General features: G+C 43.7%; 1 protein-coding gene across 3 annotated transcripts in view; it reads left to right on the top strand.

The window, feature by feature from the left end:
- Positions 1 to 18,278, top strand: part of PBX1 (PBX homeobox 1) — a 254,184-nt gene that overhangs the window by 218,741 nt on the left and 17,165 nt on the right. Inside the window, exons 6-8 of one of the 3 annotated variants that reach the window (XM_059728315.1) lie at positions 680 to 728; positions 10,599 to 10,711; positions 12,212 to 12,301. In XM_059728315.1, the coding sequence (XP_059584298.1) occupies positions 680 to 728; positions 10,599 to 10,711; positions 12,212 to 12,301 (252 nt within the window). Of the gene's footprint in view, positions 1 to 679; positions 840 to 10,598; positions 10,712 to 12,211; positions 12,302 to 18,278 lie in introns of all 3 variants that reach the window. The other 2 variants (XM_014596002.3, XM_059728316.1) reach the window with 2 other exon arrangements.

Here is an 18,278-nt window from a genome sequence, read left to right as displayed (position 1 = left end):
TCATGATGAGGTTTTACTAGTAACAAGTAAAACAGTTATTTTTTGTTATTGCTGATGTTTTTCTTTTAATCTCTGTCTTGCTAATTCATGCCATTCTAATACAAGTGCCATAGTGTTTGATGTTTTCTTGGAGTCCCAGCTCCTGGAGTCATGTGATTCCAGGAGAATTTCAGCCATCTTTTAAAGAAAAAAAGTAGTGGCAGCTCTTGTGTTTGCAAAAAAAGGCATGATCTGAGTGCACCTCAGAAGCTCAGAATTCAGAAGACAAATGAAAAGAACCCTCACATGTTATGAGTTTTTAAATATCAAGAGTTTAAGCCAATTTCATGGGTATTGGAGCCTTTTTCATTATTAAATGCTTGGGATTGGTAAACAAGGTTCTTTGGGTAAATCTGATGATATCTTTTATTGGACCAACTCAGATAGCTGGAAAATTGGTATTGGTAATACTGTTATCCTGACCGGTGTCAGTTTTGTTGGCCTGTGTTGCTTTGGTCTCTGTTTGGGATGGAGTCAGTAGGTGGAACCTTCACCATGTCACACTTTATAATAATGATAATGATGATGACGATGATACCTGCAATGCTTAACTTACCTTATTCCACTTTCCTCATATCAAGCAAAATTTATGAGAAATGAAACTTCAACTTCTTTTTATCTTTTCTTGAACTTGCTCTAGGTATCAAACTGGTTTGGAAATAAGCGAATCCGGTACAAGAAGAACATAGGTAAATTTCAAGAGGAAGCCAATATTTATGCTGCCAAAACGGCTGTCACTGCTACAAATGTGTCAGCCCATGGAAGCCAAGCTAACTCACCCTCAACTCCCAATTCAGCTGGTTAGTTTTTTTTTTTTTCCTTTGGGTTGTTATTGTTCGTTTTTTTGTTCGTTTTTCCCTTTAATCTCTGTGTTTTTCTTCTTTTCATTTTCAAATTTTGATTGGCTCCTTTATGTGTAATTTTTACAAAAAAAAAAAAAAAAAAAATGGAGTTGGGTTTTTTCTGGTCGTGTTTTTCCGTATCTAAAATTGACGTGATCGTGCTGCGTAACTGACAACAACTTGTTGGGGTTTTTGCATGGAAAAAAATTGAGTTGCTTGCTCCTCAGAAGAAAAACAATTTTCCACAGACAATTGGTTTATTTGACCAGAGGCCAAAAGCATGAGTGACCCTGATAAATAAGACCTATCACTTGCAGGATGTCTCTGCTCATGCTATTTTTTTGTCTGCTATATGTGAACTTTGATTTTTTCCCCCTTTTTTCAGGGTGCTTTACACAGTAATGTCTAGACCCATTTGCAAGTATTTGTTCTCTGTGAATTTTGTTTTCCTTTTGTATCAGTACTGGCAGAAGATTCTATCTTCAAGGAAATCCAATGGGGTTTCCCTCCCCCCCCCCCTTTCCCTTTTGTACTGTTTGTTGTATTTTTCATTTTGTTTGCTTCAGGGGACAAATGTGTGTTCAATCAGTGCATCTTATCCAGATTTCAGCTCCTCTGCTAAGGAACAATTATGTATCTCCTGTTTAATTTTAGCATCTGTGTGTGCCCAATGCCACCAGATTCAACAGTTATGCCAAACTGTACATTTTTTTTTTTACTAATGGTGCTAATCTCCAAAGCTACGGGAGATTTGGGACCTAATTAAAAGAAAAAAAAAGGTTAATGTGATGGCTGCCATGTGATTTGAATTATATGTGTATATGCCTATTTTGTTCTAAAAGGGAGGAGGGGAGGGAAATGTGGACCTATTTGGTTATGTGTCTTTAAGCTTGGTTTATTATTATAATACCCTTTCTCCAGGGCATGAAGTGTGCGGTTGTCAGGTACGCTGTTAAATGAAGGGCACTGATGCAAAAAAGGGAGGCAAGGCTGCCTACAGGGACATTAAATGGGCCATTGGTGTTCTGACATTGCTGAAACAATGATTATTCTTATTAGGAAACATTTATACAGTGTTGGGATATTTGCATGGCTTTTTAAGGAAATCTGACGAATCATAGTCCTTGCCTGAGTGCAGGGAGTCTAAGTTAGACCCAACACATAATGGTGGAAATGTGAAGACGGTGGAGAAACAAGAGACAAATGTTCAAACAAATGAAATAATGTGAGCTAGGTTATATAGTGTGTGAGCCCCATGATTCAACGAGGAGGGCATGGGGAATAATATTTCTTTGTTTTTACTGTTTTCCCAAGCGGTCCCTCAGGGGTTTGAAGGTTTGGTGTGTTTCCAATGCAGGCCTTTTCTTAATGCCAGTTTCTCCTTTTAGCTCAAGGGGATGAATTCTATGCTGTGGCTTTAAAGATTTCCCACTTAAAACCTGCTGATGGCCCTCATAAGGGGTCAGTATGTGATGTAACGGTAAGATCTAAAATGGATATCAACACTTCAGCCATAAGTCAGCCTCTGTCTACTGCGGGATAGGTTTCCAGGATTTACTGCAGGGTTTTCTGCACCTTCCATTGAAACAACTGCTTCTTGGCCACTGTGGAAAAGAGGTTATTGTCCAGGTGGACCAGACAGCTCCTTCGTTCCTCTGCTCTTTGCCTACCATACACGTAGATTTGTTAATAACATAGGGTAGTGCAGCATGGCTCGATTCCACTCCCTGGCTTGCTATTCGTTGAGGCGTTCGGAAACGTTTGGTTGAACTCTGGAGCTGGTTGTACTAGAGTTGCTCAGGAGGGATGGCTTCCACGGTGTCTTTCATTTAATTTGAAATACTTACTTCTATAGGTTTAGGTGCTCTTTGCAAGCTGTTCTCTTAATAAAAGCAGCTGATCAAGCTATGAACCTTTTGGCATTAACTATTAACCTATTAAAAAGCATTGAGTAAATTCAGCAAAATATATACGTGTGCATGAATAAATTATATCTAATATTACTTTTGATACTGAGGTGGGGAATTTCAGAGTCCAGAATCTACATGAACTTGTAACTAAGATATGCAGTTCTCATTTTCCTCTTATTTTGAGGCATTGGTTCAAATTGAGTTTGATCCAAAGCCCACTGAAGCCAAGGGAAAAGGCTCCAAGTGACATTAATAGGCTTTGGATCTGGCCCATATCCAGCATAATAGACATTTCTCCAACAGCTGCCCCACTTAAATAATGCTACAATTCAAGTCTCTTTCTGTGACTTTCCCTCCAGGCAGTAACATGGCTGTTTAAAAGATAAATTGTCCACAAACCTGCAGTAAACCACTAAGATAATCCCCTGATAACACTATGCTTTCAAGGTAGGACAAACATCCTTGTTGGTAAAGCATATGATTTGAACTCCTGCCATTGACTCTCCTAGGGTGGCTGTCTACACTCCAAAACTGCCTACCCTTTTCCCTTCAATAATGTAGTGGCACTGCTACTAGCAGGGATGTAAGTACTGGCATAGGTAGCACTCCACTGACTTCATCTTTGTCCCATGAAGACCTTCCTTCCACTGGACAAGGTCTCTGTGACCTTTGGGTGAGTCATGTCACCTCCCTCAGCCTCAGTTTCCACATCTCCAAGATACGATTTATGCTATTTCACGTGAGGAGTAGGGCTTATGAGGCTTAATTGATGTGTGTCTATAAAGCTGTAGGAGATCCTTAGATGGAAGATGCTAGGTACCATTATTCTGACTGGCCCGTTGTATAGGTCCATGTTCACGAAAGGACACTCCCTGGTGCACAGATTGCACTGCTGTTGGTGGAAGAGCATCATCAGAGACACAAATGCTTGTGCATTTTCATGGCATTTTAAGAAGAATACTAAGTATTTTGGCAATATTTTGATGTGCCCTGTCAGGATATGGGATTCCTTTTACCCTGTGTCATAGGTGCCCAGTCTTCCTTTCTCTTCAGTGGAAAAAGAAGGCTCCTGATCCTGTCCCTTTTTTCAGAAACAAACCTAGATCTTCAAAGTGTGCATGTCCCTTGCTGTTCCCCACTCTCACTCCCCTCCTGAGAACCATGAGCAGTAATATCCAAAATCATGTGATGCCTGACCTGAAGTATATGTAAGTGCTGACACAAGCAGCAAGAGGCAGCCCTTCACCTGACTGATGTTTGTGCACCATGGCCCCAGCTAGCCATTGCCAAGAGAGTCCCTTTTAAGTCAGATGGTACTGGGCTTTGGATGCTGTATGTCATCTCTCCCATGGAGCCTGAGCACAGAACCAAGGTGATTTGACTGAGTGAGTCCTTTCTGGTTATAGACTCCATCTATTCATTTTTTAGGGCCTATGTTTCAAATGCTCCTCTCCCTGCCTAGCACTTTCTTGTCTCTTCAGCCCAGAGCCTGTTTTGCCAGGTACCTCACCAGATACTTTCTCTTTCTTACAAGAGAAGTGGTCCCCAGTATTTCTTGTCTCATAACCCCACTTCTAGGTCCCATTTCTGGTCAGGTTACAACCCCGTTTCTTGAGTGAGCCCAACTATTCTAGTTGAATTTTTTTGGTACTCACAACCCTACTTGGGGCCAGGGCCCCTCACTGAAGAACTGCTGTTTTATCTCATCTGTCTCATGATTGAAAGCTTTGAGAACTATTGTTCTGGGTGAGATTGAATTACAGGCTCTATCTTGCACCCCATGAGCATCCAGTCCCTTTGATTATTTCCTTCCAGTTTCTACCAATCCAGTCCTAGTTTTTAAGTTGAGGCTCATTGCCCTGTTAAGATGCTAGGCCTATGTATGATTGACAAGTTAGATACTTCTTATGCTTAAATCCTGTGGTTTTGAAGAGTACACAAGCTTGTGCAACTGAACTAGCTTCTGTTGATTTTGGGCCCTTTCACTACCACTGTTTTTTGGGGAAGTGGAAGTATTTTTTATGTGAAAGTGACATTTAAAGGTGGCAGCCCTCCTTAATCACCTCTTAGACACCAGTATGATACTAACCAGTTGATAGGCTCAACTGAGATGTAGATAGGCAAAATTGACCTTTTATTCATTTGTAATAACAAAAGCAAAATGGCAATGGGCAAGCAGAGGAGAGGGATGGGAGAAAGAGAGGTGAAATAAGGCTGGTGGGGGGAGAAGAAAGAAGCAAACTTCAGAAATATTAGAAAATCAAGATAGGAAGGAAAAAAAATCTAGGGGGGATGGCAGCTCCAGTCATGCCGAGATGAAAAATGCTGCCGGTTGGGAAAGCCCATCCCAGAGTTCCAGGACAGCTGGCGTATTAGAAAAGGCCAAATCACCAGGCTTCACATAAGAAACATCTAAAGTAAAATGTGGGGAATGAAGACAGAAGAGAAGAAAGAGCCCATCCAAGTTTCTAGTGGGTCACTCTCTGTACTGCCAGATTGGGAGAGGGCTCACTCCCTTTTGTGGGGACATCACGGAATAGGGAAAGAATAAATGATATTTTACATTGATCATTTTGCAGGTCTACCTGAGTCCTGAGACCCTCACACCAGCACCCATTACATTCTCATGTTCATAGTAGCAGAGGTGCAGGTTAAAACTGTCTCAAGTGACCAATACATTTTTTCCCTTTCTATTTTAATATCTTCTTTTTTACACTGCTCATTGAGGGGGCAGTTATCATCTACCAACCCCTTTGAATCTGAAATGCTGGTCAGCCTTCTGCACTACATGATTACTGATACTTCACCTGTCTTCTGTTATTCCCACCTTCCTGTGTTGTGTGTGCTATATCCCCTGTTCTTATTACTCAGGAATTCAGTTAGTAACCTCACTGGGGCAGGGACTGGGTCATTCAACTTTAAAGTGCCATGCCCTTCTCGTGCTGTGTAAATGTTGATAGTAGTTTCAGTGACCATGTTAAGTGTGATATGCACAAAGACACAACAAGCATTAGAACTGATATGTAAATTCAGTGTTGAAGGCCATATCCTCAGCTGATGTGAAGTGCTATGCCTCCAGTGAAATCACCCACTGAGGAGCTAGTTCAATAAATTCTCTCATCATTTTAGATAATGGTAGAAATGCGGGGGAAAAACATATCTGTGATGCCAGATTCTGTTCTCCAACAGATGTGTAATGCTCTTGGTTCCTTAAATGGGAGTCCTATATGTGGAGCTGTGAGCAAACTTATGGTCATTGGGTTTTGATCTTGGCTATTTTGACTTACCTGTATTCTGCATGACAGAAGCCTTTTACATTATTCACCTCCTGGATATTTTAATGCAAAATGCAGGAAACAAAACTACATGTGATTTTAACTAAGATGGGTGGAACTGTCACAGACACAATTTTAATGTTTGTATAAAGCCCATTGAACAAAAGATCCACCAGAAATTTCACTAGAATCATTCATCACTAGTAAGATATAAAAACAGAGGTTTGAAAAGAGCATTGAAGAGTGGTGAAGGTGGGAAATTAGAGGTGGGAGAGTGAAGAATATGTTTAAAAAAAAAAAAAAAAAAGGTAAAATGAGCAGCAATAAACAAGTACACAAGAACTGTTGAATACCAGGGAAAAGATTTTTGAACGGGATGTAATAATCTCAGATATCAAAGATGGAAAAGAACTAATTTGATTATAGCTAGTTAATCTCTCTTAGATCCCTGCAGGCTTTTCTCCAATGACATATTAGCATCTTGAACCATTTGGTTTCAAATGTGCCACATGCCTAAGTTTCCATCCCTTTTCATGGGAGACTGTTCCACCTAAGCCTTGCCATTTTACCTGATATATATCCCAAATTTAATATTTTTTTATTGTCATCCCATTACAACTAGTTATACCACTTTGTAGCCTCATTGCCCTAAGAATTGGTACTCTTCAAATACATGCTAACAGTAATCTTGTCCCTCCCTACCTCACATGCACCTCATACACCTCATGTTAGTAGTAACTTGGGAGCAAGCTCGTGAAAATAATGAAAGGAGCTGCAGTGGATAAGAAGCCAATGAGGTTGGTGGAATTGGGAGTCCAGTTAAAGGAATCATGGTGAATAGATCTTGGTTTAATACTAAACCACAGATGTTAAACATCAGCATTGGTTCCAAGCGCTCTTCCTGGCATGCAGTGTTATGCCTTCTCTTATTGTAACATTTATCACGTGAGATTTGTCAGGAGCCCCATTCCAGGATCGTAGCCCAGCCCATTAGGCTCTATGCAGACATTGGCCAGAGCTGGCAGAACCTGCCCCACAGAGCTTACAAGCTATGTGACAATTGTTACGTTCCATTTCATGAGGACATCCAGGTCAAGGTGGGACCATTTCAAAGCTTTTGCTGTTAAATGCAGGTCCCTTAGGGTGACAGACTGGATCTGTAAGTGGAGCCTCAACAGACTGGTGCATTTGGATAGTATTTTCTAAACCCAGGCCCCACGTCTGATTCACACTGGAGTCTTTATTTTGATGGCATTCTTGCCTGCCCCCCCTTTGCTATGCCAGTACATTAGCCCCTTCTCAGCTGCTTCTCAGAGACCCTGGGCCCTCATAATTTTCACACATGCCTTGTACCTAGGTGGCAGAATGCTGAAACAGCACTGCAGATGGTGTAAAAGGCAATTACTGCTTTGATACAAATGCATCTGTACATGCAGTCCATTGGTATGCGCATATTTATCTTTGCATCTACATTGGCAGTAAGACATATTTACCATTTATATATGCACATATATTGTAAAAATACTCTGTGCCAATAGCAGTGTATATCTTGTAAATGGCATAGCTCGTGCCTCTCATGATTTCCAAGACACCGGTGCTATCCAGAATTAGAGTTTGCTGCTGTTTATTTTATTCTTCCGCCCCACCCCCTTCCCTCACACACACACACACACACACACACACACACACACACACACACACACACACACACACACACACACACACATTTTACAATCTGGCTTGTTAACTTTCAATAAAATATCTGTTAAGTTTATGTCATTTTTATTTATTATTTTTAAAGGGCGGGTGTGGAAAAAGGAAGTTGCTATATTGGAGAGGGAACACGCAGAAAAAAACAACTCCTTGTAGCTTGGGACAGCTTGTCCGGTAGCGCAGAGAATCCTGGATTCTCTTTCCAGTTCTGCCACTGACTTGTATACATTTGTGAGAGGCACTCTGCCTCTCCATTCCAGTAAAGAAGAAGAGCAGTATTCCGCTTGCTTCTTATGAGGCTTAATTAAAATTTCATGTTCTTAGGGGAAGGGTGCTAGAGGAAAGCAAAGTTATAGCCTGTAAGATACTACTTTTGACTCATAGAAAAGTAGGGCTAGAAGGAACCTCAAGAGCTTTTCTAACCAACCCCCTGCTCATGGAAAGATAAAATTAATCCAGCTGTTTCTGCCTGGTTTCAAACCAAGGCCTTTGTGTACGAGAGGCAAACATGATTAACTACTATACTACAGAAACACTTTAATAAATAACTATAGGCACTGAGGGATGATAAGGAGGCCTTTGCTGGTTGAGCAAGAGCTACAGGAGTTGCAGCTGTCTACCGAGCAGCTCTTACCAGTTTTAACAGAAGAGTGGAGTATTCTCTGCAACGTATTGGGTAGCATTTATCAAGAACATGATCACCATAGCCTTTAGAATCATAGAAAATGAGGGTTGGAAGGGACCTCAGGAGGTCATCTAGTTCAACCCCCTGCTCAAAGCAAGACCAACCAGCTATATCATCCAGCCAAGGCTTTGTCTAACTGGGGTGTTTTATTCTTTCTAACATAGTTAGGGTCTGACCCCAGCCCCAATGCAATCAGAGGGATTCTTTCTATTATGGGTCAGACCTGATCATCTGTTTAGGTCCCTTCCAACCCTAAGTACTATGATACTATGTTGACTGCAGCAGACTATGGATCAAGCTTTTACTGGTCAGTGATGTTCCCAGCTCCTCTTCATTTTTGGGATGTTCCACAGTCTTGCACAGTCAGCTCCTCTGAAGAGATATTTAGAGCATACATAAGCACATAACTGCCATTTACTGGGTCAGTTCGTAGGTCCGTCTTGCCCAGTGTCGCACAGGGGCAGAGCGTGGATGCTGAAAGGGAGAGTAAACTGGGTATGACCAGGGTTTTTTTCCACTGTTCCTCTTTTACTTAAGAGTCTCCAGCATTTTAGGTCTAGGAGTTTAGCAAGGTTAGTAAGTGGGCAAGCCAAATGATTGACAGCATAGACCCCATGTTCACTTCCTGCCCCATCCCAAAAGTTGCTTTTATCAGATGAGGCTTCTTTGTTTTTCTCAGGCCAGGGGTTTGATCAGGAGCATTCACTCTGTCTTCATGGTGGGATGAGGGATACAGATTATCAGTTGTTTTTCAGAGCTTGCACACAAACCATTACTGGGCAATTCCACAAAGACGATGGTTGCCAATCTTTGGGTTTGATGTGGGGGAAAATTCGAGCTGTTTGGGGTTTTAACGATACAGTGGAGCTGACCTGGGCCCCTGAAGTCTCTCCGTGTCAAGGCTAATGTCATGTTAATAACCAAACTTTGCACGTTGAGCTTTCTCGCACTTAATTCGCTGAGCTGCACGATAGTTTCAAAATAATCCCGTAAAATCTTCCCCCACCCCTGCATTCCAGTTGTATGCTCTTTTTCTTTCTCCCCTTCAGTGGGCAGGGGAGGTGCTCAATTACCTCGCAGCTGGAAGCAGAAAACCTTCTTGTTTCTCCAAAGACATTTTTTTTCCCGTCCCACCTAGTTGCCTCCATTATTGTAATTTCTTTTTGTAATGTGGCGACTGGTGCATGCGGTGGGACTCCTGATCTGTAATTTGCTTGCAGAGCTCACTGTGGATAGGCAGCTGGCATGGAAAGGGACAGGGGAACCTTACATTCTCTCATGGTCCATCATGTTACTTATTTTGCCTAACCTATAACCTGCCATCATGGAAGTGTGGGACTTTAATTGAAGTCTACAGAGGTAGCTTCACAGTTTGACCTTGTAGCTCATGGAGTGCTGCTACCACCACATTGTGAAATAGAACAGCAGTTATTTGATTGTGGAGGTTAGCAACACACCCTCTTCTCTGATGTCCTCAAGAGCATGTTCCACACTCAGCCCACTGGCAAGACCTCCTGTTAAATTAGTGGGAGTTCTGTCCTTGGGGTGAGTAAAGAATCTGGGTGCGTCTTTCCTGCAGACTGCAGTATAATGTAGAGATGCATGACTTGGGTAGTGGGGGCAGTCTAGCAACAGCATTGCAGACCTCAGTGTGGGCTAATTTACCCTGCTGAGAAGACCACTGTTTTTAGTACCTGGGATAGCTTGTTAAAAACTAGCTAGGGTATCTCTACTCTACACTGCAGTCTGCAGCAGCAGTGTACCCAATGACGGAGAGTTTCAGGCTGCCTAAAGGACTTGAATGCCTTAAGATGAATGAGAATGGCACTGTTGATCCTCTAGGCTGGGTTTTGGATATCTGAGCCAGTGTGTGGGGGGGGAAAAAAAACCTACTCCAAAGTGGGGAGCCATTGAAGGACATACCTTACGTTGCGATGTAATAATTTGTGGCTTTGTATAACCTCAAGAGGGCACCCTTTTTTTGCTTGCTCTGTTCTTCATACTACTAACCTGACTGTGTGTTTTGTTTTTGTTTTGTGGTTGCTTTGCATGTTGTTCCTTCCTCTTGGCTGACAGTCACGGGGTGGATTCTTTTCCTTTCTATGATTCAGGTGCCTCACTCTTTCCTTTCCAGGTTCTTCCAGTTCTTTTAACATGTCAAACTCTGGAGATTTGTTCATGAGCGTGCAGTCACTCAATGGGGATTCTTACCAAGGGGCCCAGGTTGGAGCCAACGTGCAGTCACAGGTAGGGACTCATCCGATGTACGGCCAGTGAATGCATTAGTGTTGGAAGAGCCCTTGATTGTATTGGCATTCCCCACTTCTGTCTGAAAAGTGAAATCTTAACAGTGCAAATGAACCAATCAAATGAACCAACACTGAAAAAAAAATCCAAAAAAAAACACCCCCAACCAAACCAACAAACCATTGTCTTCGGGAATCTTGCCCACACTTTGTGAATGCATTTGGCTCTGGCTTGATAGTCACGTTAGGAGAAAAGGAAGTTTCAAAGAACAAGCATGTGCTAAGACAAAAATAGCTGAGGTTTAGCTTGTTTGCTTTATTTTTCAAGGTAAGGACCAGATGTTCTGACTGGTGTCTCATTTCCAAGGCTTCTACTCGTTTGTTCGATGCTGAAACTAGGCGTCTACTGAAAGGAAAGAAATGCTGAAATGTACAAATGCATTTTTAATTAAATACAAAACACCCAGGCCTAGGCAGCCACCAAAACCTCTTAGAGTCCAGCAAGACACAGACGGAACTTCGGGCATCATTTCTGAAGTGCTGATCCATGCTTTGGACAAAAGAGGGCCCAGCCTGTTAACAGTCTTAGACGCACGTAATGTCTTCTATAAGCTTCTTGCTTCCTATCCACGCCCAACCATTTCATGGGTCCATTTGGCATTTAGCGTTTACAGAAGTTAGGAGATGACTCCCATTCAACTACTTTCATGTTGGCAGAGAGTTTTTTAAGCCAAAGTCACTCCCTTTGCAACCCTGGATGCAGAGAAGAGTGTCATAGATGGGGATCAGACAGCTTATCACTTTTTAATTTTTGGCTTTTTAAACCTTTATTATAAAAATACGAAAAACAATTGGTGAAAGTGCAAAGGTATGTGGTCTTCCCATGGGCTGGGCATGAAACATTTTTCAGTGACCAAAAACTCCATATTGCCAGAGATTGAAACCCTCTCTCCTTATCACTGGTGCAGCCAGTAGCTTGGGGGTTGGTGTATGGGGACAGAACAGCAGGGGAGAGGTGGTTGCCCACTTGCTATGGTAGGTATGCACACTCTCCGTGCCCTCCAGAAATAACTAAGGAAACTGACGACCCTACACATTGAGTCAGGCAACCCTCTTCAGTTGATGTGCTCCTCCTGGTCCTTGGGTAGGAGGAAGATGGTGGGGCAGGAGAAGGGAAAGGGAAGTAAAGTCTACTCCCTGAGTTAGCTGCAGTATGCAACTCCAACAAGTCTTATTGCCCCTGTTGCATTTTCTTTGCTCCCCGGATGTCTTTGTTGCAGTGCTCAGAACTGACAGTTGGGTGTGACAGTGCCAGTGGGGCGGGGTTGTGGGTTGGAAAGGGAAGTGAGGGTGTCCTCCATCTTGTGTCCCCCCTTGCCACTCTGAAAATGATAGTGCTATATTTTTTCTTTAAATACACGTCAAATGTGAATCAAAACAGCTTTGCCTTCTAATTTCTCTCTCTCTAATTTTTTCTCTTTGTTGTTGTTGGTCTGTTTAGGTGGATACCCTTCGCCATGTTATCAGCCAGACAGGAGGATACAGTGACGGGCTCGCAGCAAGTCAGATGTATAGTCCGCAGGGCATCAGTGTAAGAAAAATAGGCTTGTTTTTTTTCCCCCTCTCCTTTCATTTTTGTTCTCTAACTACCAATTATTTCAAAGCCAAAGGGCTTAGAATGCCACTTAGTAGGACTTGTCTTGGCTTTACGGTCACCTAGTTTATTGCTTCTGTATCGGTCACGCCAACGGCAGAGTTCTGCCCACAAAAAGTGGTGATTGGGCAGGCTTCATGCAGGCAGCTGGCGTCTAGGCCTGTCAGACACAATCAGTGTTTGCATGGCACCTGCGGCCACATGCGTTCAGCTGAGAGGAGCTGCTAAACAGGTGACACCTAGTAGAACAGTGGTAGGAAATGTCATCGCAAGCCTGAGCCTTGAAATCTCCACAAGGAGCCCAATGGCTGGAGCCCATCACAGACCAAGCCGCTGTTTAAAAATAACCTTTCCCCAGCCAGTGTCTTGAGCCAAAAAATGATGATGATGATGATAAAAAAGCGGGGGGGGAGTTTAAAAACATCTTCTACTTGTTCTTGGGTGCGCTGGCGGCTCCTGACTAGCATGAAAATTCATAGCGACAAGCTGTGTCGTACAGAGTGAAATCGATCAGACAGACACAAGGAGAACCGAGTGTAGATTCGGGACAGCAATCCAACTTCATTTCTCAGATCAATCGTCCGCCATCTCAGTGGCGGTGACAGCAAGCTGGGACAAGAGGGCAGCCTGAAAAAGGAGGCTGTTCTTGTGGAGTGTGGTTTTTCTCTGGCCCCTTTAGAGGTCACAGAGAGACTGAGGTGGAGGGGGGACATTTGAACAAGGGAAATTTGTCTGCAGTGTGTTTTATTTTCTGTGTATGTGACTTATGCTTGTTGTGGGGGAAGGAGAGAAAGTGAGCAAACAAGAACGTGCAGAGAAGTCTTTTGGAGGCAGGGGCAAGGGAGACCTGTTTCTCTGGATAACCTTCAGGAATCTATGCCTTGACCACCAAGGGATCCGTTCTAAGTGAACCGCTTCCAGTAGGGGAATGCACAGGATGTCATCAGCCCTGGCAGGCATTCTCCAGGAGTTTGTGTCATTTCAGAACAAAGGCACTGAGAACGAGATGTGATACGAGTGGAAGCATTAAAACAGTTTCCCCAGTCTCTGTCTCCTTTTGGTTAAGGCGTGCACAAAAGGGAGAGTGTTGGGCTTTAAAAGCAAACGTTAAGGGTACCCAGGTGGGATACAGTGTCATGCCATTACCATCTGTCTGCATCCAAATTGGTACATCGGGCTCAACAGTCCATTTTTAGTCCTTTTGCATTTCTTCTGGGAAGTCAAATTAGAGATTTCCCAGTAGGCAGGAAACAAAATTTGCATGTGATCCTGACTTCACTAGGATGGCTAAAGGCCCTACCAGAGCACAGCGAGAGAGAGAGAGCACCCACGGCACATAGAAAGGAAAATGGTAGAACCCTTGCCTATTCAGGTTGATGCTTTCTTTCTCTCAGTTCAGCCATGCCGAGAAAATGGACATTAGGGGCTTACCAGTGAGGCCTGACGTCACTGGGCAGGGCCAACGAGGATTTGTGAAGTAATGTAACTGAACATGTGCAGATAATTATGTCTGATTACATAAGCCCGTTGCAGGAACTGTGGTTGAAAATGCCACATGAAAGAGCCCATCGTTTCACATTAATTTCTATGTTAGCTGAATTTATTCCCTTTCTGGCTTTTTAATACTGAATAGTAAATGAATCAGAGGCTGATCATGATAAGATATGATACTTTTGTATAAATTAAAATCCCCCCCAGGAGAGGTTGAGCTTATTACTGTCGGAGATGTATTTGAAAATAACAGTCTTCTGTGTTAAGCCAAAATATAAGGGGAATTTGCTTTAAAGGGCTGGGGGAGGGGAAGGAAGCAACTCGAGGAGGGGAGTTTCTAGTCAACACCCAACTACAGTCCAAAAGGCTGGGTAGAGCAGTGCAGCATGGCTCAGGCCTGATACTTCAGGCCAGCAACAGCAGGGGAAGGTATCCAGATTGACTTGGAGCATATCTGAAACTTGGAAGCTGCGATCATGCTGCACATTTTCATTTTCAGTTTATGAACATAAGGGCCTTGCTGGCTATCTGTTGGGAGGGGAAAATGTGTTGACAAACCACAAGGATTGGGCAAAGGAGTTGTGTTCTTTAGGCAGGGGGCAGGTGGCTGGCACTTAAAAAGAATGTATTAAAATAGTGGTGCTCAACCTCCAGCCTGTGGGCTAGATCCAGCGCTTGGAGCCATCTCATCTGGCTTATGGGTCTCCCCACATGTCCAGAAATTTGGCAGCAGGGGAACAATGGCAGTGTTAATTGCCATTCCTCTGCTGCCAAATTTCTGGATGTTTGGGGAGCTCTGTGGACCAATGAGGTTGCCCTGCACACTAGATCATTTTGCCGCACAGTTGGGCTAGCAAAGGATTGGGGGAGGGGGTTGTTCCACAGCTAGATCCAGATGCACAGGACTGGACAGTGTGCAGCTGGATCTTACCTGTGAACCAACCCCATACTCAGACCTTATGCTGGATCCAACCCAGGTCTGTGCCACTCATCTGGCCCATGGGGCCTGAAGGCTAAGCACCACAGCATTAAAAAATGGTTATGTATTGTTGTCCAGCGTTACATATATTGTCCTGTTGGAGTTTCCCTAGTTGGAGTGACACGCAGCACTGCCTTTTGCTTGTTAGTCAGATGCACCTGGAGGTGTCTCAGGTGGGGGTAAAGGCAGAGTCCAGGTTTGGAAAGGGTCTCTTCCCACTTCTGCCCACCCCCATGAATAATAGTCTCATGGACAGTCCTGACACGATGATACTATACACATCACTAATCCCCATGCAATTTCTATCGCTCCTTTCAGCCCATCAAGTCTAATAGCGTTTAATAAACTGTGTCTATATATAAGGCAAGACACCCACCCTTTGAAACGCAGCCCTTTCCAGGGGCTACTTGATAGCTGCTTGATAGCAGTGATCTTAAGACAGGAAGTGAAGAAAAACATCCTGTCCATCTGAAAGCTAAAGCAGGGCAGGAGGGCATGAGTGAAAGTTGCTAGTAATACATACACCTGTGCTTTACTGATTGCATCTTAAACTGTCCTTATAAGCCTTCCAAGGCAGGTGAAATCAGACCCGAATGAGAACTGTTGGTGAAGTTCTTGCTTAGGGCGGATTGTTAAGTCTAAGTTGATCTGCAGAGATTTTTGAGGGCTGGAAAATACAAGGTATATTATGTTATCCAGCTATATCATAGTATAATGTGATGACAGTTGCAGTAAGAAAAGCTGCCCCACCATGGTCTTTCCACCTCTGTTAGTGCATTGATTTTGCATCTCCTTATGAACACAGCATCCTGAAATGCCGTTGTAATCAAGATAATCAGTTTCAGGAGGCCCCTTCTTTACTCCAGAGATCTGTTTTTGTGGTTGCAGCTGCTATGTTTGGTAACAGAGCCCATGTTGTTATTCCTGTTAGCTCTGCAGAGCTCAAATAGCTGGATTCTTATCTCCCAGTACATCATTACCAAAATCGTCAGCTATATCCCAACTGTAAAATCTTTATTACTAGCAATGATGTCTGATGCAGAAAGAAAACAGCTGGATTTTCATATCCCAGGTGGCACTAGCATCACCAACCGCTAGCATGAAGTTGATTTTTGACTCATAAAGTGAATGGGTGTCATCAAGAAAGGGCTGTGGGGCAGGGAAAAGAGAAACTTCTCATGGACTTGAACCTGGAAAGACAAGTGCCTAATGATCTGAACTGTGGTTGTAGTTGCCCTCAGAGGGCAGGGTAAAACAGTATAGCAAATAACCTAATGAAAGGGTAGGCCTGAGTCACAGAATTGGGACCTGAGCATATGCAGGATTCAGTTGTATTAGTAGCTGGGCTTTTAGGGTTGCTTAGAGTGAATGGGGGCGCTGCGTCTGAAGCACAAGAAGTTTGTGAGCAGTTTGAGTCATGCAACAGGTAAGAAAACAAGCCTTGGACAGTCGAGCAGAATTTCTGCTTCCACTACAGCTTACCTTCTACCTTGAGCTGGAGAACTGTGTCCAGAACTAAGTGGACTGTTTGCAGCCCTGCTATGACAGGCAAGAAAAGATCAGTTAATGACCCCTGTGGGGACTGTATTATGACGTGGCCATGACCCATAGACTAGTCTGCAGGTTGAAAGTAGCAGAAGAGAGGACAACTGCATAGTCCACAAACAATCCATTCTGGTTTCACTCCTAGAGATGGGACCTACCATGTCAGGGTTGGAGCTGTTGGGTGCTGTGCTTTGCCAGCGTTGAGGAGGAGCAAAGAACTTCAGAAACCATATGTTCTTCCCAAATGATGATACTGTTTCAGCCCAGCAGTCTCTTCCAACAGTTGGCCCTGCTCCAACACCCCAGAACACACCAACTTGTTTCTGCTAGGGAAATACTGTGGAGTTACAATAACGGTGGAATTGGAGACAAAGGCTCAGGACTGGAACTCTGAGCTCTTGGATTTTATCATTAACTTTGCTGTTAACATGGTGCATTGTGTTGGGTCAAAATACAAATGGTTATTGAGCAGTCTCTTTTTTCCATGCATGTCAGTGAAACACATTTGTATGAAATGGGTAGGGCCAGCTGAAAAGTTCTTGATGAAACTTCTTTCTGTTGAAAAATTTCATCAAAACGAAAAATGTTTTGCAGAAATATGGAATTAATAGGAGATTGCTTTAGGAAGATTTTTCAGATGGAATTTCTAATAAAGATGAGAGGACATGCCTGTGTCTGTCCCTGTGAAAATGAGAAGGAAAAGAGACACCCCATTAGCCTGCTGGTTAAATTACTCATTCACCTGGGACATGGGAGTCCCTGTCCTAAATTGGACAAAACAAGTATTCAGACCTGTGTACACCTGTGTGTTAGATCAGAGCCCTTCCTACCATCTATGAATTCAAAAAGCAACATATTCAGCACTTTAAGGCTACTCCTGTAAATGTGGACCTGAACCTTGCCAGCCTTGTCTTCCTCATTTGTTAAAATGGAGACTACTACTACTTCAAAGGAAGCGACAGGTTAGGCCTGGTTCATTTGTCTTTGTATGTGCACTAGAGGTATTTGCATGTTTGGCTGAATAATAGTGCCAGTAGTCTGTGCTGTTGCATTTTCAGTGAAGTACTCCCTGGCTGTGAGCAATGAAAGTGTGTGGTTCCCTCTTTGTGAGTGTAACAAGATGCTTTTCCCAGGGAGTGGCCACTCAGCCCCAGCTTAGTCCACCCTTCTGGGGAGCTCTTCCCTTTCTTTCCCACCACGACTTGATATTATGTTTTGTATCTGAGGGAGGCTGCCTTGGGGCTTCCAAAGCTAGGTCTCAGCCCCTGGTTCAGGGACTAACTAGATGTCTTGGGGTGCCCGTATATGCTTGTTGGGCTCAGCCTTTTTTGACCTCAGCCCCTTTTTCAATTGGCTGGGTCCTGTAGCTGAGGCCCACTGCAGTGGACCAGGCTTCTGGGTCCCAGCCTTGTCCTGGTCCTCCTTAAGCCTTGTCTGTCCTGCTCTGGGCTCCAGGCTCGCTGGCCCCCATGCTCTGCCCTGCTCTGGGCTTGGTACTTCCTCAGAATGCCTTGAGCTTGCCCCAAGAGGGGCTCAAGGCAAGTACGTGCCCCTAAGTTGCTAATGGGACTTCCAAATACCTCCCCTTGCAGTCCCAACCCAAACCACTGGTCTGAACTAGAACCAAAAGAGAAGTCCCCAGGTTATAACACAAACTCCCTTCTGGGCAATCTAACAACAAGAAATGGAAAATCAGTACGCTGTCGCTTTAAACATAGGAAAATCTTCCACCCCCATCAGGGTGGGTAAGCAGACACCCAGGGCAGCCCTCCCTGGGTGCCAACATAACCCCTGCTCTGGGTTATGTCCCCATAGGTTTGCACAGCCTGGCTTGTAGCTCCCAGGCAGTGCAGCAGTCTGACCAGCCCTCCTTGGCAGCTTCCTGGTGAGGAGCTCCTC

The sequence above is a fragment of the Alligator mississippiensis genome, chromosome 5 (genome assembly GCF_030867095.1).
Source record: "Alligator mississippiensis isolate rAllMis1 chromosome 5, rAllMis1, whole genome shotgun sequence".
NCBI lineage: Eukaryota > Metazoa > Chordata > Crocodylia > Alligatoridae > Alligator > Alligator mississippiensis.
This window is presented reverse-complemented; position numbering and strand designations above follow the sequence as displayed.